Here is a 21,578-nt window from a genome sequence, read left to right on the forward strand (position 1 = left end):
CCTTCAACCTCCTGTAGTGTTCCCTGACGTACTGTACTAAACACTGAACCCTCAACCTACTGAGTGTTCCCTGACGTACTGTACTAAACACTGAACCTACAACCTACTGAGTGTTCCCTGACACACTATACTAAACACTGCATCTACAACCGCCTGAGTTCCTGGGCTTACTGGAGTGAATGCTGGGGTCTCCGTGGCCGAACATGTTAGCTGCGAGGACTCGGAACCTGTAGGCGGTGCCTGGACGGAGGGACGCCAGCTTCGTTATCTTCCTGTCGGGGTTCTCGTCGTCCAGCGTCTCTGTGACACCCAGACCTGGAGAGGACACACCTTGCAGTAAGTTAGAGTGATTATTCCAGCAGCTCCAGACTTTGGTGTATACATTTCACAACTTTTGAGATACAATGGGCAATCTCTTTCTACCATGTTTTCATACGACCCTTGCTTAGAAGTTGTTTGGTAGACACAATTTTATACCGAAACGTCGCTTTTTACAGTATTAAAGAAGCTGCTGTCCATAAAATTGTGTTGACCTTGTCACCCGTCAACTTCTAAGTAATGCCTATCAAACAAGTTGTTTGATCAAGGTTTCAACATTCAAATCCTCAGTAAAGCTTTCAAAATGTTTTCTGGTAGACATGTGGTAGACATTTCCAAATTTGACGCATCAATTTTTCAGATGAATATTTCACTTTCCTTTGCATGTGTTTGTGACGGCTGCCACCGGTGGGGAAGGAAACGCTCACCGTTTAGCGAACAACTGGTATCATCACTATTTGATTCATAAACACATGCTCATGATGTAGTCGGGATCGGAATCGTACTTCAGATGCAGAGGGTTTTGTCGCTTTATTTACACGACTTATCAAAACGTAAACTGCCCTATTTCACTATATAACGGCAAAAGGTACAACATAGAATAGTCAGAAAAAGACTATTTCTCTTCGTACGGATCTGCAACGCCCACGTAATCAGAAACTAATATTATATTAGAGGTTGTGTTAGGTACACACCAACACGTTAGATCAAAACTTGTGTAGTGCTTCAATGTCTTAAGCGTAAAGTGTACGCACGTTGTATCATAACTCTCCAGTTGCTGTTGAAGTTGGTGTTGAACTCAACGATGTAGTAGATAATGGGGCTGCCCCTGTCGGTGCCGTCTGTCCAGTGCAAGTTGAGTGCCATGCCCTCCTGGTCACAGTACACGCCCGCGGGCTCCCCCGGGGGACCTGGCCACACAGTCAACAGTTGTACAGGCATGGTTTACATGTTTCCCATAGACATTAACTATATTCCCCCGAGTCCCTCTCTTTTAATGAATGAGTGAGTGAGTATGGTTTTACGCCGCTTTTAGCAATATTCCAGCAATATCACGGCGGGGACACCAGAAATGGGCTCCACACAGTGTACCCATGTCGGGAATCGAACCCGGGTCTTCGGCGTGATGAGCGAACGATTTAACCACTAGGCTACCCGACCGCCCCTCTCCTTAAATGAGGACCGAGCTGAATATACGACTTAGGTTATCGTGAAGTTCCCTACGAATTATATCTCTAGAGTATGATTGTAACGTGGAGTGCAGACCCCCCCCCCCCCCCCCCACCCACCCACCCACCCCTCAAAAAGGAAAAGGAAAAAAAGAAAAGACCTTAAGAAAGAACAAAAACGAAAAGAAACCAAAAACACACACAAAGTAGACAACAACATCATCAACAACAAACAAACAACAAATAATAAAAATATATTAATAAGAAACAAAACTAATCAGATTGTTATTAATTCGTGTTTTATATGAACGAGAACATGTATAATGTGTTAAGATAATCGATGGTAGGCACGCTGAACGTGTTTGGAGGCTAAAATACCACGTGGCCGTGTCTTGATATCTTTAGAGTTGTGTAACATCGAAACATGGGCCATCGAGATGGGCCATACTGAATGCTTTTTAGTCAACAAGAAGCACGTAACCATAGTTACAAAAGAGTAAGTGAGTGAGTGAACAGTCAATATTTCGGATAAGATGATCTTTATGAAATGTCAGGAAATACACACTTATGGTCAAGAACGTTTGAAGTGATACACATAAATAAGAAAAAGTATGGATGTCAACTTCTTTATTATGATGATGATGTTGACATCCATCATTTCTCTTCCTCATTGTGTGATAGTATGTTTTAAGGCTAATTTTCATTTTTGAAGCTAGTACTGGTTTTGTCATCAATCACTTTATCGTCTAGTCCGATTATTTAGATCTACATTTGTTTATGTTCAAGAATTTGGTACAGTGAATATTACTGTGCGTCGGGGACGCAATATATATTTTTCACACACACACACACACCCGGCCCTCACACACACGCGCCACACACCTTGCACAGTGAGCGTGGCTGATGCTGACGCTGTGTCTTCAACTGTCTCTGCTAAACACGTATATTCTCCTGAATGAATGAACTGCGCATTCCGGATGTAGAGACCCCGGATGTTGTCTCGTATTCCCTGGAAGAGACCATGTGTATACGGGTAGCGTCATGGATACATGGGTAGCTACATTCAAACACATAGTGAGTGAGTTTGGTTTAACGTCGAATATCAGTTACATGTACATGACGTCGTGCTGGCTTGATGTGGAAGGAAACACACGATCATGGGTTCCTGGTGCGCCTGAGGGACGCAACTCTGCACACCGAGTTCCGACATTAAGACGACTGGGCCCCCTGTGCACCGTGCAAGATAGTAACAAACTTACTCTCATTTGGTTAATGTTAAAAAACCCCCAGAGGAGTGAGATATACCGTTATAGAACAAACTTGTCCAGTCTTCATCACTAAACACGTGGTACATTGTAAATAAGATAACTTGTCGAAAACCAACATTGACCTACGTTCACAACTCTCAAAGACCACGGTTAGTGAATAATTATGTACATACCTGGACAAAATAGGAATTATGACTGATGTCAATAGGGTGGTTATTAAACCTCCAGGCGTAAACGAGGTCGTAACGTGAGTTGTCGAAGGAGGCCTCGCAGTAGAGGAAGGCGGTGTTGTTGACGATGACTCTGGTGTCGACAGGAACTTGGCTGATCTCAGTTCGCTCTGCCGCAATGCACAGGGTTTACCGTTATAAGCAATTAAACCGTTAACAACTATCTCACAAATGGTTACACTGAGTACTAGTATATTTAACATTTAAAGTATGGATGGGCTTCGAGGGCATAATCGGTTTAGCGTTCACAATTGCTTAAAGATGAAGACGATCCCAAGTACTACAGCTCATTGTCTTGACGGTGTGAATAGCGACTTGTGTGAAACTAAGACAGTTTCTGTGTAAAAGCGGTCCTCATGTATTGCTAGATTGGCCAGGTTACTCAGTGAGAGTAGACATATAAAGTGGTGCTTCAACCAGTCGAGTAACACTTGCCAGTACCGGACCCAAGGCACCAGAAATGGGCTTCATAATTGTACGCATATTGGGAATCGAACCCGAGCCTTCGGCACGACGAGCGAACGCGTTAACCACTAGGTTACCCCGCCGCTGCCAAGGGACGAGGGTTTGTTTGTCGTTTAACGCCGCAATATTCCAGCTATATGACGGCTGTCTGTGCATATTCGAGACTGGACCAGACAATCCAGTAATTGACATCATGAGCATCAATCTACGCAGTTGGGATACGATAACATGTATCAACCAAGTAAGCAAGCCTGACCAACCGATCCCGTTAGTCGCCTCTTACTACAAGTTGGTAAAGACGTATTCTACCCCGGATCTTCACGAGTCAAAGGGACGAGGGACTCACCCGACACTAACAGGGTGGCTTGACTGGAGGCTGCCCCCTCGGTGTTGGTGGCGGTACACTTGTACTCCCCGGCATCCCCTGACATCACCGAGGTGATGAGCAGGTTCCCGTTGTGCAGCAGCTGCAGCCGTCCCATGACCCCTTCGGTGAGGCCAAGGTCACGGCCGTCGCAGGACCACTTGAAGTCGGGTTTAGGTGCTGCCTCAGGGTTGCAGATCATGGTGACGTTGCCACCGATGCTGGCGACCTTGTCCGTGACGGGCTGTTTGGAGAAGATGGGGGCGAACGCTGAAACACAACAGGGCACTGAATTGAAGAAACTATTTCCAACCCAGTGAGCGTGTCCTCAGATAGCTTTTATATGTAATCCAGTCAGGGTGGAACTCTTCGTGTGAGTTAGGAAACAGTTTGTTTCACAATGTATGTTGACGCATTGTAGCTGAAAAGCTACGAACCAGTTCGACACAGAAATGTCTGTTCCGTGAAAAATTATTCCTAGAGTTACAATACCTGCTGACAGACAGATATATATATATATCGGTGTTCCTCATAATGCTAAACACATTTATTTGATCTTATGATCAGGGTGCCGCTGTACTAAGCGATCTTAGCTTTAAGCTAATCGTAATTCCTTTACCTTAACATAGGCTTACGACCGTCTTAGCGCTAAGGTTGTTTTGAAATACAGCAGCCTGATCTTCGATTCGTCCACATAACGCCTTGGTATAACTGGAATAATGTTAAAAGCGGCGTTAAAGCCAACTCACTCACTCGATTCGTCCACAGAACAAAAGATTGTAGATTAAAACACGCACGCACGCACGCACACACGCACACACAAAAGATACGTTTTGTACGCACGCAAGCTCATACTTTGTAATACACACACGCACATACATTTGGTACGTACACAAAACTTTCAGCTCGGCAGTACTGAAAGATTCCCCATGCATGTTTTTCGCTGAACACTGGTACATGCCGTTGTGTTTGTCGGCGTTAGCATTCTTGATGGTGAGGACGTTGCCGGAGATCTCAACGTCGCCAGGAGTTGACGTCAGCAGTACCGTGTCTTTGTACCAGGTATACTCTGCTGACGGAATAGCGGTAGCCTGGCAACGCCATGTCGTCTGACTCCCTAGGTCCAGGAATTGGTCTTGCAGTGGAAACATGAAATACGGCCGTGCTGAAACAATAAGAGGAACAGTTATCATTGTCTGTTTTGGCATATATTCTGCTATAGGAATGGGTAGGGGCAAGTATCCGACCTGACATGAATGTCGAACTGGCTGAGATCCATTTTACTACTTTCAATGGACCCCGCTAACATGGAATAAACTCGAACTATCGGCACTACATTTACGACATACCATAGACGCCATTGTCCGGATACCTACGAACATTGTCGAATGCAATTGATCTGGGGGAACTCTATGTTTGTTGTCTGTTTGCTATAAATGTCTTAACGAGGAATTTGATTTAAAGCATGGACGTATTAGACATATATGGTATATAATTAGGTGTGATAGATTCGTTGTCGACCGCCTCCGTGGTCTAGTGGTAGACCGTCCGCCCGGAGATAAAAAAAAGGACTTGTCGGCTCGGAGTCAGTATATTGTGTCTGAGTGGGGTCTTAATGTTAAACTGCGGCATGGTATCTCAGTGGACGAGCACTGTAAATCGGCAGACTAGTACAAGCAGCCACACATACACATACCGCACGTGCATGCACGTCGCTATATACGCGCAATAATTTTGGACGCGACGTTAAACCCCATTTCACGTCACCTATCATTCGTTGTCCATGGGTCACTTCGTACTTGGGGAACATGAAACTAACATGGAGAGTACATGCACCCCCACCAACCACACCCCCCAAACAACACCACTGTCCAGAGCAATGCCCGCGTCAAGACTCACATTCAATAGTGACGAAGAGTGGCTTTATGTCCGCTGCGGTGGCGCCTCTGTTGACGTGACAGGTGTAGTTGCCGCCGTCCTCCACCCTGACGTCGTCAATCAGCAGCACCCGGTTGTGGTCTGCGAGGTGGGAGTTGTGGGGTAGGCCGATGTTGGTGATGCCGTCACCGCGGGTCCACGAGTAGTACATGGGGAGCCTAGGTAAGTAAGTAAGTAAGTAAGTTTGTTTGTTTATTTGTTGTTTTACGCCACACTCATCAATATTTCAGCTGTATGACGGCGGTCGGTAAATAATCGAGTATGGACCGGACAATCCAGTCATTGACATCATGGGCATCGATGCACGCAATTGGGATACGATGACATGCATCAACCAAGTCAGCGAGCCTGACCACCAGATTCCGTAAGTCGCCTCTTACGACAAGCATAGTCGGCTTTTAAGGCATGTATGGTATTTTGAGATATAAGGTGCGCTTTCCGACATAAAAGCGTATTTCGCACACTGGGTTTGCACAATTTTACACAATTAATGAAGATAGATAATTTCACGATAAAACATTTGTTATATCATGACGTCATTTCTGGAGACGCGAACATGCGCTCGCAACTTGATGACGCCGTGTATTGGACGTCGTTATGTTTGAGAGTTGAGTGTCTAGTGAGTTGTTCCCCATAGATGTATCTGGGCAACGCACACAAACGCGTTGGCCGAACAATCGCATCCAAAAGCGGGAGAGATGTGGCAATCGGTATTGAGGTAATCAATGTGAGGATGTGAGAATATGCGGGAAATACCAACTTAACCCAACTGACAAAGTAGACACACTATATTGATAACAACTTCTTTATTTACTGTAAAGGCGACGTTTTGGTATAGATCCTTATACCGTTGTCAAGCAAGGCCTAAGCAAGACTACGGTATAAGGATCTGTACCGAAACTTTGTCCTCCGTCAAATTCTAATTATGCCTATCAAACAATTTAACCCACATGTTCGTAGAATAGATTTGTCCGATTCAATTAAGGAAATCATTATTCAAATTTTGGTAAATATTTTTAAATCTTGCCCATTTTATCAACATCCTTAACGAGGCTGTACATTATGGTTATTCTCCTTGCGGTCTTTTATCGTACGATAAACAACAATACGACTAACCGTATATGCTATATACTTATAGCACACGCTTTACTGTGTACATTGCATCTGCAGGTTTGAATGTGAATAATACAAATTCAGACGTTTTACGGTTCATAGTATATACTTTGGGTAAAGTATATATAACTTATGGGACGTTCTCCTGTATACAGTAAACATGATGTGGACCCGTGAAGATCAGGGGTAGAATAGGTCTCCAAGATCAGCAACCCATGCTTTCTGTAAAAGGTGACAAACGGGATCCGGTGGTCAGATTCGCTGACTTGGTTGATGCATGTCATCGTATCCCAGTTGAGTGGATCCATGCTCATGATGTCAGTCACGGGGTTGTCTGGTCCAGAGTCTATTATCTACAGACCGCAATCATATAGCTGAATTATTGCTGCGTGCGGCGTTAAACAACAAACAAACAAACAAACTGAACACAGTGTACATGTTCTGTATATCGTAAACTCGCTATAATGTGTTTAATGTGTAGAGTGTACATGTCATGTGTATAAGGCGCAGAGTTGCCTCCCTTGGGCACGCCAGAAACCTATGATTGTGAGTTCGAATCCCGGTCCGACACGATTATGTTTCTAGGTTTGTTAGCACCATACCCGCCCTCGTGGTAAACGTCTGAGACCTGCAATTCTTCGGGCTTTCCTCCCACATTAAGCTGACACACCGTGATAAAACTGCAATACTGTTAAAAGCGGCGTTAAACCCAACTCACTCACTCACTCACTCACTCACTCGTGTGTATAGCGTACATATGTAGTGTGTATGTGACTAGTGCGCCCTTACTTTCCGTATGCCAGACACTCCAGTCGGATGTTCTGTCCCCTCAGGGGGGGACTTGGGAAGACTGCTGGGAAGTCGTTGTGGATGGTGGGCCCGAAGTCCATGGCGGCTGAAACGGTCATGTTTAATTTACAGATACTTCATATTGACAAGGGGCTATCGGGTAGCCTAGTGGTTAAAGCGTTCGCGCGTCATGCCGAAGACCCAGGTTCGATTCCCCACATGGGTACAATGTGTGAAGCCCATTTCTGGTATCCCTCTCCGTGATATTGCTGGAATATTGCTAAAAGCGGCGTAAAACCACACTCACTCGCTGTTATTGACAATGAGCTACCGGAAGCTAAATATACTCCTTGTTTCCCACTCAGCGGAAAAATAAAGTTGTGTGTCTACAGATTCATACAAGTAAACAAGAACACGTTACTGATGGCCCCTTCTAATAGTCCCTTGAACTCGGTTACCACTCAACAATGAACAGTTCGAAGAATACAATAATCTGGCTCTTACTTTCTCCTCCCACTTTGAGCTCTATGCCGAGGCTGGTTCTCGAGGGGGGTTGGGACGTGGCCATCACCTGCCCCGAGGGCACGGACAGTGTGACCACACAGTGGTAGAAGCCAGCGTCCGACTGCTGGGCCTCCGACAGGTACAGGTTCCCGTTGTGGGAGATGAACTGGTAATCATTCAGCTCAGGCCGGACGAAGTGCGCAGCATCCTTCTTGTACCACTGGTACGTCAGTGCTAGATACACACACAAAGATGTATAACCTTGGTACGTCAGTGCTAGATACACACACAAGATGTATAACCTTGGTATGTCAGTGCTAGATACACACACAAAGATGTATAACCTTGGTACGTCAGTGCTAGATACACACACAAGATGTATAACCTTGGTACGTCAGTGCTAGATACACACACAAGATGTATAACCTTGGTACGTCAGTGCTAGATACACACACAAAGATGTATAACCTTGGTATGTCAGTGCTAGATACACACACAAAGATGTATAACCTTGGTATGTCAGTGCTAGATACACACACAAAAATGTATAACCTTTGTACGTCAGTGCTAGATACACACACAAACATTTATAACCCTGGTACGTCAGTGCTAAATACACACAGAGACAAGTATAACCCTAGTTCGTCAGTGCTGGATATGCGTCACAAGCACTTATACCGCTGGCTCGTCAGTGCTGGATACACACACAAACACTTATACCGCTGGTTCGTCAGTGCTAGATACACACACAAACACTTATTCACTAGTACGTCAGATACAACTCACAAAGACGTATAAGTTCTACTAATTCTCTTCGTCGTGAGTATCACTGGAGTAAATATACTTCTAGATTTCATAAGAACCATTATCTGTCTCAGGAGTGATATGTCCCCTGCGTGTTTTACCTGGGTTATATGCGGGGACTTTACACATGATATCCCCTGCGTGTTTTACCTGGGTTATATGCCCGGACTTTACACATGATGTCCCCTGCGTGTTTTACCTGGGTTTTATGCGGGGACTTTACACATGATGTCCCCTGCGTGTTTTACCTGGGTTATATGCCCGGACTTTACACATGATGTCCCCTGCTTGTTTTACCTGGGTTGTATGCGGGGACTTTACACATGATGTCCCCTGCGTGTTTTACCTGGGTTATATGCGGGGACTTTACACATGATGTCCCCTGCTTGTTTTACCTGGGTTATATGCGGGGACTTTACACGTGATGTCCCCTGCGTGTTTTACCTGGGTTGTATGCGGGGACTTTACACGTGATGTCCCCTGCGTGTTTTACCTGGGTTATATGCGGGGACTTTACACATGATGTCCCCTGCTTGTTTTACCTGGGTTATATGCGGGGACTTTACACATGATGTCCCCTGCGTGTTTTACCTGGGTTATATGCGGGGACTTTACACATGATGTCCCCTGCGTGTTTTACCTGGGTTATATGCCCGGACTTTACACATGATGTCCCCTGCTTGTTTTACCTGGGTTATATGCGGGGACTTTACACGTGATGTCCCCTGCGTGTTTTACCTGGGTTGTATGCGGGGACTTTACACGTGATGTCCCCTGCGTGTTTTACCTGGGTTATATGCCCGGACTTTACACATGATGTCCCCTGCTTGTTTTACCTGGGTTATATGCGGGGACTTTACACATGATGTCCCCTGCGTGTTTTACCTGGGTTATATGCGGGGACTTTACACGTGATGTCCCCTGCGTGTTTTACCTGGGTTGTATGCGGGGACTTTACACGTGATGTCCCCTGCGTGTTTTACCTGGGTTATATGCGGGGACTTTACACATGATGTCCCCTGCTTGTTTTACCTGGGTTATATGCGGGGACTTTACACATGATGTCCCCTGCGTGTTTTACCTGGGTTATATGCGGGGACTTTACACATGATGTCCCCTGCGTGTTTTACCTGGGTTATATGCCCGGACTTTACACATGATGTCCCCTGCTTGTTTTACCTGGGTTATATGCGGGGACTTTACACGTGATGTCCCCTGCGTGTTTTACCTGGGTTGTATGCGGGGACTTTACACGTGATGTCCCCTGCGTGTTTTACCTGGGTTATATGCCCGGACTTTACACATGATGTCCCCTGCTTGTTTTACCTGGGTTGTATGCGGGGACTTTACACATGATGTCCCCTGCGTGTTTTACCTGGGTTATATGCGGGGACTTTACACATGATGTCCGCTCCCTGGTAGAGTGCGGCGTACAGGGAGCCGGGGGGATCGTTGGAGAACTCGTACAGATCTGCAACAGGCACGGTAAACATGTCCACATTTACCATAATCTCTGTACGGTAACGTCACACACCATTCATTCATTCATTCAACGCCACAAAACAACATGCAGCTTGACCTCTGTAATGTGACGTCACACGTAATCATTCACCTTCAGCTTGACCTCTGTAATGTGAGGTCAAACGTCAACATTCAGCATCTCTGTAATGTGACGTCACATGTCAACATTCAACATCTCTGTAATGTAACGTCACATGTCAGCATTCAGCATTTCTGTAATGTGACGTAACATGTCAACATTCAGCATCTCTGTAATGTGACGTCACATGTCAACATTCAGCATCTCTATAATGTGACGTCACATGTCAACACCCTCTCACTACCCCCTCCATCAGTATTAATATAAAACAAGCTCTTGCACGTTTTGGGGATGCTTAAATGCTTGTGCATATGTACAATGCATAAACACATGATCTTTTGCAAAGCAGTAAAAATTTAGTTCCCTCCCCGCCCTTTGGATCTGTGTCAAGGAACATGGTGTTATATTTCATTACTTTCATAACATATAGGTGAGGTGAAATGGGGTTTAACGCCGCGTTCGATGTTCTTGTACTTGTACAGCGACGTGCATGCACGTGTGTGTGTGTGTGAGAGTGAGAGAGACTGCCTGGACTAGTCCGGACTGATGCCGATTTTGTAATGCTAGCCTACTGAGGTACCGTGTCGCGGTTTACCATGAATACCCCACTCAGACACAGTATACTAACTCCGAGCCGACCAGTTAATCTCCTTAATGCTGAGCGCCATACTGGGAAGCAACAAGTACCATCTTATAACATCTTTTGGTATGACGCGACCGGTGATCGAACCCCCGACCTTACGTTCTCTGGGCGGACCCTCATAGCATATACGTGTGAGTGAGTGAGTTAACAGTTCTCACGTTATATCGCGGCGTGTCAGCTTAATGTGGGAGGAAAGCCCGAAGTGATGCAGGTCAAAGACGGTACCTTTATTGAAACTCACGAGCACGGGTATGGTGCTGACAAACCTTGAAACATAATTGAGGCGAACCAGAATTCGAACCACAATCATAGATTTCTTGCGTGTCCATGGGACGCAACTCTGTAAAGCGAATTGCGGCGCTTAGACGACTGGGCCACCCTTGCCCCCCATAACTAATAAGAAGATTGTGGAACACCGTACACCCAAATGACACCTGGATTGGGTCGCTGATGATCCTCCCGACCGAGTTGGTAGCAGTGCACTGGTAGCTCCCCAGGTCCAGCGTTGAATCCGGGGCCTGGATAGTCAGTCTGCCATTGGTTAACGTGTAACGTTCATCTACCGATGACGTCACTTCCGTTTGGTTGGCGGTGCCATAACTCTTGTACCATTTGAATGTCGGCTGAGGAGTTCCGGAAGCTCTGCACTCGATGGAAGCGGTGGGGTTGCGGCCGGCGATGACGATGTCGGGGTGACGGTTGAGAAACTTTGGGCCACGTGGAATGCGGCTTGGGTCTGTGACGTCTTGGCCATACGCTGACAGGACGGAAAGAAGTGATTAGGTGAGTGAGTGAATTAGGAGATAAACCTACTGTGTTTTGAAATTTGATGTAGTCCCACTGTAGATTACATACCTCTTATATTTATTAGGAACCGAGCGCTTCAGCAAAAGAGTTATAAATTTAGCAAGGATTACTAAAGTTCAAAGTTAAAATAATCACTTGACTATTTCCAATCACGGTTAGAGAACCTCATAGTATTTCAAAATGAAGTTGCCAAATAACCCTCTAAAGATATCAATTTAATTTTACCGCAATCTGTTGTTTATTTGCACTGTTTTGACTTAACCAAACCACTTCTTGGAAATCGACGCCGCACGTGATTTCTTGGAAGTCAGCGCGACAGGCAATTTCGTAGAGGAGACTGTCCTCGTAACTCTCCATTCCTTAAAAATAATAGGCCTCGGCTCCATTATTTTTAAGAAATGGAGAGTTACGAGGATATTCCCCTACTTAAAAGACATACCTACTTTAACACTTTTACTCTCTTGTGGAAAATATTTGGAATACATATCTCTATATAACTCTTTGTAGACTGTATTTATTTTGTGTGAGTCGCCCTTGCAGTAATGCACGAGGAATTCGATCTCTGCCGCTGTTGCACGTGCACCAAGCACCGTCGCGAGCTGACATTTACAATGATGGTACACGGCTCTTCATAATTTTGTGAGGGTCCTATACTTGTATTTTATCACTCGCTTGCAGGCAGTATAGGAAATCTAGAGCCCTTAACTAGCATATGTATGTTTACCTGATTATTTCTTTCGTCAAAAGTTTATCTGATTTCTTTATATATGAACATGGTTTTAGGTAACCTGCTGCAATCCAATAACATATACATATTTTTCTAGCTTTTAAGGATTATGCAAATATTTCAAAATATTTAATAGTTAATTTCACAAGCGATGCGGGGGCTGGCGACACATGTGTTCCGTCAACATTTGATATCATTCACTTGTCAAAATATAAAAAAAACAGTTCAGTCTATTCAAAGTGTAAATTACTTGAAATGTTGGTTCAAGAGAACGTATAATTGACATACACCTGCAAAACATTCCTGCAAAAAATGGAGGGTTTAACCATAGAACGACGTCGCAGATGTGTTTTAATTGGGTTTTAGCATGACAGGACATGCTGAACGAAATGCTGAACGAATTTATTTCTCCAACAAACTTGATTAAATAACCGGAATTTAGTTATTTTGAAGTTGTTCTCAGGTAGCAGTTGGGTTGAAACATTCCCTCAACAATAATACACATTACGGTGGACTATTTCTCCACCCCGAGCTTGGGTAGCCTAGTGGTTAAAGCGTTCGCTCGTCACGCTGAAGACCCGGGTTCGATTCCCGACATGGGTATTATATGTGAAGCTCATTTCTGGTGTCCCCCGCCGTGATATTGCTGGAATATTGCTAAACGCGGCGTAAAACCATACTCACTCACTCGCTCACCACCCGAGCAACGACCTAGCTGAATTTTAGCGGCAGACGATGTCACTAGAGAGACTGTGTATATTTGTGACCGCTGATTATGTGGCCACGACACAGTTGTAAGTGTGTGTTCTTCTTGTGGTCATCTCAAACACTTGGCGATAAAGTGACATTTCTGAAGGTTTTAAATGATGCTCAAATAAATATGTATTTTCAGTCCTGGAATAGCACCTTACGTTAGTTCTAGGTACTCTATATAAGCCTGTAAATATCTATCTGTCATCTCAGACAAAGAACATCGGAACATGATTATGAGACTGAGAGTAGGCCTAGGATTGTTAAAACTGAAGGGAAAGGAAGGTAGGTGGTTAGGACTAGAGTGATCACTACGTGCAGGTCCTGTATGTAAACTTGGTATAGAATATGAATATCATAACTATTGTGATGACCTCACACAGTGTCACTTACCGAAAATATACTATCAATATCCAGCCTTGAATAAGTTTAAGATGCTACTGTCTGGAAACTGTGAATATTGTTAAAGAAACTATGTAAATTCCTGTCGCAACTTACAGCACTCTGCAGAGAGACAGAGAGTTATAATCGCAGGTTTACCATGATGTATTGAAGTTTGCTGTGTAAACTTATGTAAATATTGTGTATATGGTCGCGTGGCCTTCATACGAAATAAAAACTTGACTTGACTATTTAACCGTGTTTTCGGAAATAAGTTTCATCATGTGTAGTAAGCTGTTCTGATATCGAACTTTTACAATATTCTAATGGACTACCGGCAGTCATTGTCATCTGCATCGACGCGTTATCTGTCGACAGATCGATGTTTTCGAACGCACGGTTTTTGTGTTTGACTCTGCGAACACCTGGTGTCATCGCTGATTTTTAGTGTTCCCTTCATATAATGTTCACCACTATTTGGCCGTTACGTCCAATAACATCTGTTTCAGCAGATATTCGAGACTGATTATTATGTGACGTATATTTCATGCAATGTGAAACTGTTGCGGGTTACCATGCCAGTAGGGACATACATAAATATAATTGTATAATGATTATGAACTCGATGTAGTGTATGAACTAATAACACGTATTGCAATATTATGTGAATTGTCTACTGGGGTGATTACATATTGAATGAATGAATGAATGAATATACGAATGAACGAACACACGAACGAACGAATGTATGAATGAACGGATGAATGGATTATGAATGAATGAATGAATGAATGAATGAATGAATATCTCATTGACGTGACAGAATTTGTAAGACTGAAGAGACAGCTCCCTAAGTGATAGGCAAGGCCTGGCCCACCGACATGAGTGTCAGTCCAGTTTCAGCCCGTGATTATCGTGATCTACTCGCGATTTGCTGTGCAGAGTTGCCTCCCTTGGGCACGCCAGAAACCTATGATTGTGGGTTCGAATCCTGGTTCGCCCCGATTATGTTTCTAGGTTTGTCAGCACCATAGCCGTGCTCGTGGGTTTCACCGAAGTGATAAACGTCTAAGACCTGCATCACTTCGGGCTTTCCTCCCACATCAAGCTGACACGCCGCGATATAACTGGAATACTATTAAAAGCGGCGTTAAACCCAACTCACTCACTTACTCACGTGATCTACTCACTGTAGTCTCGCACAGCCTGTGTTATTCTGAAGGCTTCGTTCCTACTGATCTCACAGATGTATGAGAGAACTGCTCTCTTCGGAGACCGACTCCAACCAAATTCTCCAAGTGGAACTGAAAGCGCAACACAGTTTCTCGTTACTGTATATAAGATATGCGACATATCGACATGAAGTGTTCACGAAAACATGGTCACAAATAACTTTGGCATATTCGTTGACCAAATACGACAGCTTAAACATTTACGAATACTTAAAATTACTGAAAACAATATTTACCGGAATATTTATAAACAACGATCTCATTGGTCAGATTATAATCGCTTGCTTCCAACCACCAGTCGTGCTCCTGCTGGCTGGAGGAACCATCGCCCTCCCACTTCAAGCTGAGCTCGCTTCCGGTTCCGCTGGTGAACCACAGATCCTGTCTAAAACAGACATGCTCCGCCTTAACACCTCATAAGATTAGGGGAAGCTAATAGCGACGCTGTACAATTCTTCAATAGTCTTTCAATTTAAACTATAATAGCATACCATGACATGTGTATGGGTCTCTGTGTGTGTGTACTATTTATGAGTGAGTGAGTGAGTTTTAACACCGCTTTAACAGAAGGTCACTTGAGGGTAGGGGAAGAACAAGGTGATGACGTCATTGACGTTTACTACACGAATACGGATATGATGCTGGAGGAATGTAAGCGGGGCGGACTGGAATTTGAACCCACTGCCAGCTGATCCTCTCCCGACTAAGGGACACAACTCGGGACCCTTTAGACAAGTAGGTACCTTCCTTTGTGTCTATGACTGGTTTTAGTCAAATATAATACAGGCGACTTGACGGTAATAAGAAATAAAAACTTGACTTGACTATTTAACTGTGTTTCCGGAAATGTTTCATCATGTGTAAGAAGCTGTTCGGATATCGACCTTTACAATATTAGAATGGGCTACCGGCAGTCATTGTCATCTGCATCGACGCGTTATCTGTCGACAGATCGATGTTTTCGAACGCACGGTTTTTGTGTTTGACTCTGCGAACACCTGGTGTCATCACTGGTTTTTAGTGTTCCCTTCATATAATGTTCACCACTATTTTTCCTTTTTACGCCCAATGGCGTCTGTTTCAGCAGATAATCGAGACTAATTATTCTATGGCGTATATGTTATGGGTTACCATGCCAGTAGGAACATATATACATACATGTATCTGGTAGTAAGTGTACATATTTAATTAACTCATCCCCATGTCCTCGTCACACAAAACACACTTGGCCGTGACAGGGGGTATATGGAATGAATGGTACCGCTCCCCTCACTAATCACACACTCCGTCACCTCGTCAACCTCTATGACAACCATATGCCAGCCATTACTCGAGTAATAATCTGGGAGATTACTGAATATATCAAGTATCCCGGTCACATGTGTACCAGCGAGAAGTAATCTAACCTGTTGCCGTCGTTCTTGGTGAGCCATTGGCTGAGAAACTGGTGCTCCCCGGCATCGTTGACACTCACAAGACTCGCCCCGTCTTCCTGGAGAGAGACACACAACGTCATAACACCCACCAGACTGATTGACAGAGCATGATAGTGACTCTGGTTTCTGCAACACTTAACAACATGATAGTGTCTGACTTCCGGAACATTTTACAGTATGAAAGTGTCTCTGACTTCTGCAATACTTTACAGCATGATAGTGACTCTGGTTTCTGCAACACTTAACAACATGATAGTGTCTGACTTCCGGAACATTTTACAGCATGATAGTGTCTCTGACTTCTGCAATACTTTACAGCATGATAGTGACTCTGGTTTCTGCAACACTAACAACATGATAGTGTCTGACTTCCGGAACATTTTACAGTATGATAGTGTCTCTGACTTCTGCAATACTTTACAACATGATAGTGTCTCTGGTTTCTTCAACTCTTTACAACATGAGAGTGTCTGATTTCTTCAACACTTCACAACACGATAGTGTCTGATTTCTTTAACACTTTACAACATGATAGTGTCTGATTTCTTTAACATTTTACAACATGATAGGGGCGGTCGGGTAGCTTGTGGTTAAAGCGTTCGCTCGTCACGCCGAAGACCCGGGTTCGATTCCTGACATGGGTACAATGTGTGAAGCCCATTTCTGGTGTCCCCCGCCGTGATATTGCTGGAATATTGCTAAAAGCGGCGTAAAACCACCATACTCAATCATTACAAAATGCTAGTGCCTGATTTCATCAACATTTTGTATCATGACCGTGTCTAATTTCTGATAATGTTCCGACAACAGTTATCATGGTTTGTTACAGGTAACCATTCTTCTTACATCGGTATGTAGGCTATCGATAGATCAATGTAATCTCGCGAAAGTTTTTGTATGAGAAGTGTCGTTTCTTTTAATGGAATGAGATACCTGATGTTACTGTTTTTGACCAATCAGATTCACGCATTTTTCAGTGTTTGGGAGAATAGTGCATATACGTTTACAAATAATGCACACAATAAACAGACTGACAATTGAAGAACGTGTGACCTTACCTGGCAGGCCGCCATTGCCTCCGCATACACCCGAGGTGGGTAGACCACGAAGTGGTAACACTTCAGTTCATACTCATCCCATCCTAAAGGGCAGTCTGAAACATCATCATCATCATCATCATCATCATCATCATCATCATCATCATAATACCAATCTTTAACATCACAATCATCACTATCAAACATCACCTAAACCACCATCATCATCATCATCATCATCATCATCATCATCATCATCGTCATCATCATCATACCAATCTTCAACATCACCACCATCATCAGTATCAAACATCACCTAAACCACTATCATCATCATCATCATCATCATCATCATCATCATCATCATCACCATCATGAAAACCTCAGCATGGCATCCGTATTGGGATTTTGTCACGTGTTTTAAATGACCTCGTCATGTAAACGTATACAGGATGCATGTAGAGAAACACTATACAATCCAAGATACATGTGACTTTCCAGTTTAATTCAAGATTGAAGAGAAGAATACTATTAAGTAGGAGAGATGTTGGCAGAGATTTTATTGGTTCTACGAATTAGTTTTGAAAGTAAAGTTTTTCTATCTAATTATATGTACACCATTGACATCCACGATTAACTCTTGGCCACGTGACAGTGACATGGCCGCCCGGCGGACGACGTCCTCCACCCTTTTTATCAGACAGACCTACGTGACAGTGACATGGCCGCCCGGCGGACGACGTCCTCTGCCCCTTTCAGCAGACAGACCTACGTGACAGTGACATGGCCGCCCACCCCTTTCAGCAGACAGGCCTACGTGACAGTGACATGGCCGCCCGGCGGAGGTTACAGGACGCCTAAGCCACATTTCGAAAATAGATAGCCAAAATTGATGTGGCTCTCGTGGCAATGGTTACGGTTGCGTGATTGTGGAATGTAGCTCTCTTGGCTATGCTGTCAAAACATGCTTTGTGATTCTAACAGGTTACCGTATTTAACAAAACAAGTTTTGTTTTCTCATTTTTTATTCAGATCATAACATGGATAATTTATTCAACATTACATTGATGGATATCATGACAGGTCATATTACATTGTCACATTACAGGTCACGAAATTGTACTTCCTTCTTCGTGAAGGTTCTGACTATTGGTGAGATGGTCACAGGACTGCAACCTCTGTGAGTGACTGCTCGCGCTGAAAGAGCTTCACTACCTCGTAGATCGGCACTTCGGGTGACACTTCTTGACAAGTCTCTTTATCTTGTTGTGCCACCCTTCTAGGTGATTGTTGGTACGGTGGCCTTGGTTGTCGAAGTGATTCCAAATCTCTGGGATGAAGGCCTGTCCTTGAACCCAACTGGTTGTCACATAGTCCATGAAGGCAGTCACTTTAGGGCCAGCAGGAGAGTCAGCAATGGCATCAAGCCACACATCATCCACCTTGTCACGAGGTGGCGTGGAGCAACTCACCCTGAGTTGTGATCCTTGCAGTCCACTCCTTGACAATACAGGACCAGTATCTTCTTTCACCACGACTGCTCTTACACGGAAACTTAAAGCCATCATAGTACAAAATGACGCCTCCTCTGCCACTTTCAATGAACTTTATTTGAACTTGTGCATTTGCCATGGTTCTGACATGGAGTGAACAGGACGTCACTTAAATATGTTATGAATAACAGAATTAACTCAATGTCAATTAAGAACGTTTACTCAATTTAAATGTGGGGCACTCATTTAAAGGTATCGGTAATCTGACTAATTAATTACCGGCTAGAGTAGGTGAAATGCACACAGCTGAAAATGTGGCGCATTCGGCAATAGTCGTTTTTGAAATGTGGCTCAACCGGCTAGACACCCCGGCGGACGACGTCCTCCACCCCTCTCAGCAGACAGGCATCCGTGACCTGGCGTTATCTCGCCACAAGGTGGAAGGTTCGAGGGCTACCTGTAGTTCAGGAGTTCAACGGATTACTTGCATTGACAACGTCGCGTCATTGAAGTTGATGAAATACGCTAAAAGTCACATAACGCTTCTTCTTTAAAGTCAAGTAACGCTACTTGGTGAAATCAGTCAAATAATGCGGGAAGATCATATTAGTCAAATAATGCTACTTTAATAATTCAAATAACGCTGGTTTGAAATAACTCAGATAACGCTGCCTGCTGAAATGAGTAAAAAAGTGCTGCTTTGTAAAATATGTCAAACAATCATATGCTACTGTATTATTTGTTTGTGTGTTTGTTGTTTAACGTCGCACCCACCAATATTCCAGCAGTCTTTATATAATCGAGATGACAGGTGAATGAAGGAGTAAGCATGTACACAAAACGTTGTGTTCCTCATACTAAAGAAGTTGACATCCATATATTCTCTTCCTTTAATTCAGGTATCATCACATGTATAAATTCTGCTTAATAATGAAGACTAAAAATACTGTCACAATTAAAAATAATCAATGTTCATGTTTATGCTATAAATCTGAGAATCCATGAACTAACTGGTTTAAGTTATAAGTTATCAGGGTTATTGATGGATATTCGGTGGTATAAATGTACCTTAAACTACTTTGTATATATGCACTATAATCATATGACATCGGTATTAAGAAATAAAGATTGTTGGATTAACTTTGAAAAATGCAATACACAATGCAATTATTCTTTTGAAAAATAATTTATGCTGTGGAATATAGCCAGCTAGACTTGCCCTTTTTTATCATCTAAACTAGTTATGGAACAGGACCAAGTTCATACTTCTACATACAGGGTAATGTTATGACCTAGCAACGGCTATAGTGGAAGCGTGTTACTCTACATACGAGGTGTTCTTCACAAAACGCTATCAGTCCGTGCTGCTTGCTCACAGAGGAATGTGTCGCGGCCAGGCTGAGCGTTCGTCATGTTGGGACCGACCGTTTAATATTCTAGGGGAGGAAGTGTATGTTGGATTTTTGAATGAGACGAAATGGTTTTCAGAAAGCTTGAAACACATTCATTTTCTTCCCTGAGAAGAAACGCCAAACCTTTTTTTTACCCACAACGCATAACTTTGCAGAACGTCAAAAATGTCCGGTTTACGATCGTTATCCCTGCACAACAATATTTTCTGAAACAGATTATTTTTCTTTCACCCCCCCCCCCCAAAAAAAACAACAAACCGACAAAACAAAACAAAAAACAACAACAACAAAACAACAACAAACAAAACAACAACAAACAACCACAACAACAAACAAGCAAACAAAAAACAAAAACAAAACACATTCAAAACCCCAAAGCAAAAAAATAAGCAGTCTCAATTATCTGCCGAAACAGATTCCATAGGGCGTAAAAGGCAAATTAGTGATGGAACTTGAATTAAGTGATCACTGAACATCAGTGATGACACCAGGCGTTCGTGACAAGGGTAAGCAGGACTAAGCACGCCCTGATCTGCGGTAGCACACGCCATTCACACAATTTCCCAACACGATTATTGAATGGTCGACCTCTAAGTGAGAGTGACTTTAAGGGCTAATCTAGGTATTCTAGCAATAGGAGATACATTATTGCGATACTGTAGCGATAGAACTATTTCAGTATTCGTGCTATAGCCGGTCGAGTCTTCTACGTGGAGGACTTTGATAGCGGGACTCTCCGATGGGAGGGGCAGGATGGGGGAAGGGGGGAGATGGGGGGGGGGGGGGGGGGGGGGGGGGGAGTAGTTACTTACCGTATGTTTGACCTGCGACTTGATTCAGAGATAAGAGGATATAAAGCACACATACTTCAGCTAAGACGTGGAGTCTCATCATCTCAGGACCATTGCACCTGAAAAGGATAATGACCCTGTAGATGTACACGCTCGTTATTGCATGACATATATACATAAGTCTCGTTAATGAAATTTCATTTCAAACATATTGATTTGGCACAATAATCTATTGAGATTAACGTTTCGTATGAATCAGCTTTTAGACGTATATTTTTACTTCCGGGCAGAAGAAGTATACACTTGA

The 21,578-nt window shown here is 43.6% G+C and overlaps 1 protein-coding gene across 1 annotated transcript in view; it reads right to left on the bottom strand.

Annotated features, from left to right (window-relative positions):
- LOC139465438 (contactin-like) overlaps positions 1-21,374 on the bottom strand; it is a 31,300-nt gene extending 9,926 nt beyond the window's left edge. Inside the window, exons 1-16 of the mRNA XM_071247152.1 lie at positions 21,293-21,374; positions 17,597-17,691; positions 16,509-16,594; positions 15,339-15,487; positions 15,061-15,174; positions 11,627-11,962; positions 10,338-10,433; positions 8,159-8,392; positions 7,655-7,760; positions 5,714-5,910; positions 4,707-4,979; positions 3,797-4,084; positions 2,929-3,095; positions 2,370-2,496; positions 1,074-1,229; positions 172-315 (exon numbers count right to left, since the gene is read on the bottom strand). Of these exons, the coding sequence (XP_071103253.1) occupies positions 172-315; positions 1,074-1,229; positions 2,370-2,496; positions 2,929-3,095; positions 3,797-4,084; positions 4,707-4,979; positions 5,714-5,910; positions 7,655-7,760; positions 8,159-8,392; positions 10,338-10,433; positions 11,627-11,962; positions 15,061-15,174; positions 15,339-15,487; positions 16,509-16,594; positions 17,597-17,691; positions 21,293-21,374 (2,650 nt within the window). The remainder of the gene's footprint in view (positions 1-171; positions 316-1,073; positions 1,230-2,369; positions 2,497-2,928; positions 3,096-3,796; positions 4,085-4,706; positions 4,980-5,713; positions 5,911-7,654; positions 7,761-8,158; positions 8,393-10,337; positions 10,434-11,626; positions 11,963-15,060; positions 15,175-15,338; positions 15,488-16,508; positions 16,595-17,596; positions 17,692-21,292) is intronic.
- Positions 21,375-21,578: the final 204 nt, after the last annotated feature.

Source organism: Haliotis cracherodii, unplaced genomic scaffold (genome assembly GCF_022045235.1).
Source record: "Haliotis cracherodii isolate W230 unplaced genomic scaffold, xgHalCrac1.p SCAF_18, whole genome shotgun sequence".
NCBI lineage: Eukaryota > Metazoa > Mollusca > Gastropoda > Lepetellida > Haliotidae > Haliotis > Haliotis cracherodii.